This window comes from Penaeus chinensis, chromosome 39, assembly GCF_019202785.1.
Source record: "Penaeus chinensis breed Huanghai No. 1 chromosome 39, ASM1920278v2, whole genome shotgun sequence".
Lineage (NCBI taxonomy): Eukaryota > Metazoa > Arthropoda > Malacostraca > Decapoda > Penaeidae > Penaeus > Penaeus chinensis.
This window is the reverse complement of record NC_061857.1, coordinates 2,602,062-2,608,682: the sequence shown is the minus strand read 5'-3', so window position 1 is coordinate 2,608,682 and position 6,621 is coordinate 2,602,062. Positions and strand designations below refer to the sequence as shown.

At 45.8% G+C, this 6,621-nt stretch overlaps 1 protein-coding gene across 1 annotated transcript in view; it reads left to right on the top strand.

Moving 5' to 3' along the window:
- Positions 1-6,015, top strand: part of LOC125046910 — a 51,315-nt gene extending 45,300 nt beyond the window's left edge. The window contains exons 12-15 of the mRNA XM_047644913.1: positions 1-3,327; positions 3,823-3,952; positions 4,417-4,561; positions 5,957-6,015. The exon at positions 1-3,327 is cut by the window's left edge and continues 155 nt beyond it. Of these exons, the coding sequence (XP_047500869.1) occupies positions 1-3,327; positions 3,823-3,952; positions 4,417-4,561; positions 5,957-6,015 (3,661 nt within the window). The remainder of the gene's footprint in view (positions 3,328-3,822; positions 3,953-4,416; positions 4,562-5,956) is intronic.
- The last annotated feature ends 606 nt before the right edge of the window (positions 6,016-6,621 follow it).

Here is a 6,621-nt window from a genome sequence, read left to right as displayed (position 1 = left end):
GTCAGAGGGACCTCCGCCTTGCCCTCCGAGGTATTCCCCTTACGACGAGATCCCACTCGAGGATGGCCCGGCGCCGCCTCCGCCGCTCAAGTTCCGACAGAATTACCACGAGATCTTCATCGATTCGTCGCCGAGGAAGCCGCGCCGGAGACTGCAGAAGACGCTCTCGGAGGGCGAGATCCTCTCCGAGCGGCGGAGGGCCCTTAGCATGGCCTCGGGCTACCTGGAGGTGGACATCAATGGCTTTAGTGGTAACGAGGAGGAGGTTATTGAACCCCAGTGTGTCGACGAATGTTCCCGCGATCTCTCTCGAAGCAGAATCTTCAGTCATCCTTCGCTCTTGGAGGAAGAGGAAGAGGAATTCCACGAGAATATGTTCCACAAGGAGATCTTACCAGCCTCCCTCTCCCCAGAGAGGAAGATGTCCCAAGTGTCCACCGATTCTGACCTAAAGACTTTTGACCCCAATGAGTTCCGGACGGAAGAGCACCTCCTGAGTCAGCTGGCCGCTCTGTCCACCGACTCCCTTGGGGAGAGTGGAACCTCCTTGTTTGAGAGTGGCATCCCCGAGGGGCTGCTCATGAGGGATGGTTCGCCCTTACCCTTTGCTAGCACATCTAATGACCTTGTGAGTCCAGTTGAGTTCGGGGACCACTTTGAGGAGTCCATGAGCGAAAGTCAGGTTACTGTGGTCCAGCGGGCCTTGGCAGCCTCGTCACAAGCCATCACTTCAGATTCGGAGAACGGAAGCTTCCATCTAACGGACCCCTCCTCTGCAGCCACCACGCCTTCCACTCGCCACAAGAGCCTCCCTGCTGCCGGCAGCTTCGAGGAGGACATGGACGATGAGCTTCCTCGGCTGCGCATTTCAGGCAAAGTCCACAGTATCACCACTCTTTCATCCATTGAGGACGAGCCAACAAGCATCAGTGAAAACGTCATATCAGAGGGTTCCCATGACGTCGTCTCCACTAGCACCACATCAAGTGAAGTTGACAAAGCCATTGCCAGCTCCACTGATAGTGACTTCACTTCCATCCGCAGTGGAGACTCCATGACAATAAAGTCGGAAGCACTGGAGGAAGGCGAATTTGAAGGAGACATTGTGATTGAAGAGAATATAATGGCGCGCTTAGTACAGGGAATGAGAGCTGGGGATATTCCACACCAATTCATTATCAAATCCTCGGATTTTCGAGATGATCTGAGGAAGCTTGCATCACCCGAGTCAGATTCCTCCAGCAGTCATTTCACTGAACAAGAAACGTCAAGGAGCCCGGTATCAGGCACAACCAATACTATTACATCCAAGTCTGACCTGTCACGCACGGACTCACACCAGACTGATCAGTCAGAAACCTCTGAAGACTACATTACGGCCACAGAAAACAGCATGAATGGTCAGGAAGCTCGACGTAGCTATTACTATGAGGAAAGGCATGTGTCCTCTCCTCCAGAGATGGATGACATCTATGAAGATGAAGCTTTGACCCCCAAAATACTTAGCCCCGAAGCTAGCGAGGTGTTAGGAGATTTGCTTGAGACACAAGAAATTAGTGATATCACTGAAGGCCTAAGTGTAACTAGTGACTTTGAGACGGCTCAGGACCTCACATCTCCTGATGGCGACACCACCACCTCAGCCAGCTATTATATTGAGCATTCTATAGGTGAAGAATCAGAAAAATTATTCCCTGAAGTCAAAACAAAGCCAGAAGTACCTCCAAAGCCAGCCTTTTTACCTAAACCAGAAATACCACCAAAACCTGAGAGGCTCTCTCCAGCGCGAGAGACCTCTGCTCAGGGGGAAGAGCCAGATGAAGACACTCCTCAAGATGAAACACCTCCTCAGTTTCCAGAAATTCAAGTCGAAATCACAGTGAAAAGGAGAGAAAAACCTGTTGAGGAGAGCAAGACAGGAGCAATTAAAAAGAGATATTCTGGTGGTGGTAAAGTAGCTAAGGACGACAATAGAAGATATTCAAAGTATTTTGAAGATAATGAGCAAGGGGAGTTGTCAGAAGTAAAGGGACAGAACCAGCAATCTTGGTCAGAAGAAGAGAGAGAAAAGGCAAAACAGACAATGAAACTGGACTTTCCTCCAGGTGTTACAATGTTTGGGGAGGCTCCAAGCTGGCCTGTGCCTGACAATCTCAAGACTGGAGAAGTAGAAAAGAAACTAAAAGTGTTTGATAAACCCAAGAAGTCTGTAAAAATCGACCTTGCCAGTGTTGAAGACCTCCAGGCCAAGTCAAAGCCTGAAAGTCCTCAGGCAAAAGATATAGTGAATGAAACAAAGCAAGTTCCTGCAAAATATGACAAAGCCAAACGTAAATCTGATGAAGTAACTCCACAAGGAATGGTAAGGAGTCCAGCAATGCATGAAGGATTTAGACTAGAAGACTGGACACCTATTCGGACTCCAGGAACTCCTGAAAGGGCCTTGGATTTTGATACGTCGGATGAATCCTGTTCTGAATTACCTCGACATCCACCAAAATCTCGGAGTCCGGGGAAAAGGGCAAAAGAAGCCAGCGGGAAGAAATTTGGAAGCCCAGGCACTGAAAGTGACCTCACAGCAAAGCAAGCAAGTGAAAAACAAATTCCAGGGAAAACAATAGAGACCTCTGAAGATTATGAGGAAACAAGAGGAAGCCCACCAAAGCAAGTGAGACAAAGTCCAGGGAAGACAGAAACAAAGCAGCCAAGTCCAGTTCGCGAAATTATCACCAGCAGAACTGAAATCCCGCGAGTGCATTCCCAGGAAGTACACTTGCGACACCCTCCTGCTGGCGTCCATACATCAGGAAGTGATCCAAAGAAAAGGCTTAGTGAAATATCCATCGGTTCAACACCAGAAGTTACAGATGTTCAGAAGCGACACTCAGCTGAAATCCTCACACGGAATGTAGAGAGTCAGGACCACCTGAAACCTAAGGGACCTGTAACAGGCTACTTAAGAGCAGGCAGTCAGAGTCCCACCTCAAGAGAGAGACCTCTACAGCTGCCAGAAAACAAGCTCCTCACTATCGCTCCCCTGAAGGATGCGAGGAAGAGTGCAGAGTCCTTGCGATCACTGAGTCCAGGGTCTGACAACGTGTTCCTCAGTGGCAGCAGAGAGCAGCTAGAGGATGACTCCAGGGGCAGCCTGTGCGTGCAGTGCGGAGAGAGACCAGCGTCCAGAGAGGGCACCCTCAGACCGTCGCCTCCTTCAGGACACACGATTACTGTGGAGCGCAGACTGTCTGACAGGGAGCCTTCTCGAACCAGGGGAGTCAGTCACCGTGCCAAGTCCGAAGAGAGGAACTCGTTCACAAGGGACTGGGGGTAAGCCACGGGGTGCAGGCATGCAAGTGGGCAATGCACTTGATAGATAGTGAAGATAATCATGTTGTTACTCTAGATGATATTGATGATATTGTTGATACTATGCTGATAATAATAAGATGGATATCTTTGGTTATACAAACGTCAATGGCAATATCCTGAATAGTAGTTTAGAAAATATAGATGCTAATAATGATGGTATAGATAAATAAGTGATAATGAAAGTGATGATGATAATGATAATGACGATAATAATTGCCAGATGTAGTAAACAATATGTGCTAAATATGAGAACAGTAAAAATTAATATGATGATAATAGTAATAAAGTAAATAACAGAGAATGATAATGATGATAATAACCATTATCATTATGCTATCACAAATATCGTATTCATTATCAATATCGTTATTATTATCATCACCAACGTTCGTCTTATGAATCAAGACAACAAGACATACTTAAGCCTCCTCGCCCCCCCCCCCTCTCCTCCAGGGTCACGCCCATCAGCCTGGAGGTGGGCGACGCGCCCAGACACGACAGCGACGACGACGAAATGGGCGTGTACATGGACGCCTACAGGGCCTTCTCGTGGGTGTACGTCGCGCCCCACGAGGAAGCCAAGGTGGGTGTTTGTCTGTGGTTGTGTAGGGTTCTGTGTGGGTGATGTTGTTTGTTTGAGGGTGTATGTGTGTATTGTATGTAATGTATGGGCATGTATGTGTTAGTGCGCAAGTGTTTGTGTGTGTGTGTGTGTGTGTGTGTGTGTGTGTGTGTGTGTGTGTGTTTATATGGGCTTGTATGTGTGTGCTAGTGCATTCGCCTGTGTATGTGTTTGTATGGTTGTATTTGCCATATGTATGTGCATGAGTAACCGGATCCTTGTGCGGTTTGTAGAGGGAAATCACTTCAGTAATGTAGGCTATATCAGTGAATATTAATGATTAACAGTAAATAAACAGAATCGATAATGCTGATTATTAGAATTAATAAAGACTAATCAATTCCAGCAATTATAATAATACTGAAAATAAGGAAAACGATGCCCTGACTTCTCCTCCACCTCCCCCTCCCCCCTCCCCTCCCCAGGTCTGGCAGCGCGACGAAGGGCGGCCAACATCCGGGTCTCCAGACCTGAGGATCCCGGGCTTCGAGGACGCCGCCGACCCGCCGCTCAAGCAGGAGGACGAGACGCAGGCCGAGAGCGAGGCTACGCAGGCAGTGGAGGAAAGAGGTATGTCTTCCTTCTATCCTTACTTTTTTAGTGCGTTTCCGGATGCCGACAAAGCAGAAACACGGTAGCGTGAGAAACAGCGAAAAGAGAAACCGTAGATCTGAAATGGCGAATTGGATTCCTCTTCAGACGGCCTATCCAATCTGGTTGTCTGAAGGGGAGGATGATTTGGCTCGAAGCGTCATGGGATCACGGCGTGTGTGTTTTTTTTTTTATATGATTCAACTGTTTTATGAAAGGGGTTGTTTTAGTGTTCGTAAGGTGTTAGGTGGTGGGTCCGTTTATTACTATTTTAATCGTGTTCGATGTTTGTTTTTTGGATCGTGTTTTTTGTTTTTTTTTGTATCAATTCTTATTTCTGTTGTTTTAATTTGTTATTTGTTATTTTTTGTTTGTGTGATTTTTTTCTTTTTTATATTTTAATCTTGTTGTTTTTTTTTTTTTTTTTATTCTGTGTATTTTTTCTGTGTGTGTGCGTGTGTGTGTGTGTGTGTGTGTGTGTATGTGTGAGTGTTGTGTGTGCGTGTGTGTGTGTGTGCGGATGGTGTGTGAATGTGTGTGCGTGTGTGTGTGTGTGTGCGTGTGTGTGTGTGTTGTGTGTGTGTGTGAGGTGTGTGCGTGTGTGTGTGTATTATGTGTGTGTGTGGTGTGTTTGTGTGTTTGTGTGTGTGTGTGTGTCTTTATGTGTGTTACATACCCAACGTGCGCAAACAAACGCACACGCCATACATGCACATATACATTTGTTGTATATTCCTAAATACATGTGATGGTGTATGCAAACATGCACATGTATATATACATTTTTATATATAGATATGTATTATATTATATATATATTTATATATATGTGTGGGTGTATATTGGTGTGTGTGTGTGTGTGTGTGTGTTTGTTTGTGTGTGTGTGTATATATATATATATATATATATATAAGATATATATATATATATTATTATATATATATATATATTTTATATGTTATATATAATATATATATATATATATATATATATATTTATTCATATGTACGTGTGTGTGTGTGTTCATTATATATATATATTTATATATATATATATATATCTTACATTATATGGAATATATATATATGATATTACAACATATGTATGCATCATGTAGGCATGTATTTGTGAACTGAAAAGATTCGTGATATTATATAGATAGGGATAGATAGGCCACTCGTCGTGGTTGGTAGGATCGTCATTGATTAATATCCTAATCATCATTTATCTCTTAGCGTTTCTTTTCGTATATTTTGTCATTTATGTTTCAGAACTTTTATTGTTATCAATACAGATTAGTTTAAGTAGGCAAATGTAACTGAAATGTCACTGTTCTATGGACACCCGCAATAAGGCTTATATCATTTTATAAAGGATTTAGAGACTCCTATACTGATATAGTTTCCTGGGGCTGTGTCAGCAAAATTCATTAATTTTTGATGGTTGTTTAGAGCTCGGGCGGTAGAGTCACCCTGAAAGCGTCCTATTATTCCCTTAGTGAAGACGCCGCTGTGGATAAGCCACGCTGAAGGGACGAGGAAAAATGTGTTCCGCGGGGGCCGTCCAGCACATCGGGAGGAACTCTGGCACCTCGACACCGTTAGCACAAGCATGGTTATCTAAGGCAACCATATACCCAACCTTCCCCGCAAGATTTGACGTAGAGGCCTTTGGTGGGGACGATGAAGGTGGCGCGGAATTTTTTCCCATCGGTTTGGGGGCATCGACACAACCTGCGCCCCGCGAGGATGGTGTTGAGGAGCTGCACCCACGCGTTATGAGGTGCCCACCTAACGACGCGGTGATCTTATGCTTGCTTCTTCGGGTCCGCAGGGGGGTCGCGGCGTCGTCTGCTGCAGGAGACCATGCGGAACCCCCCGAAGGCCGTTGTCAGCACAGGACCGGATGGAGCCGAAGGTGAGCATCGTGTGCGCCCCTTGAGCACTGAGCCCCCAACAGCTTGTATTCGAGGCCCTTTGTCGTACCTTTTTGGCCATTGCCAGCGAGGCCGGGGACGAAATTGCGGGGCGCAAAAGGAC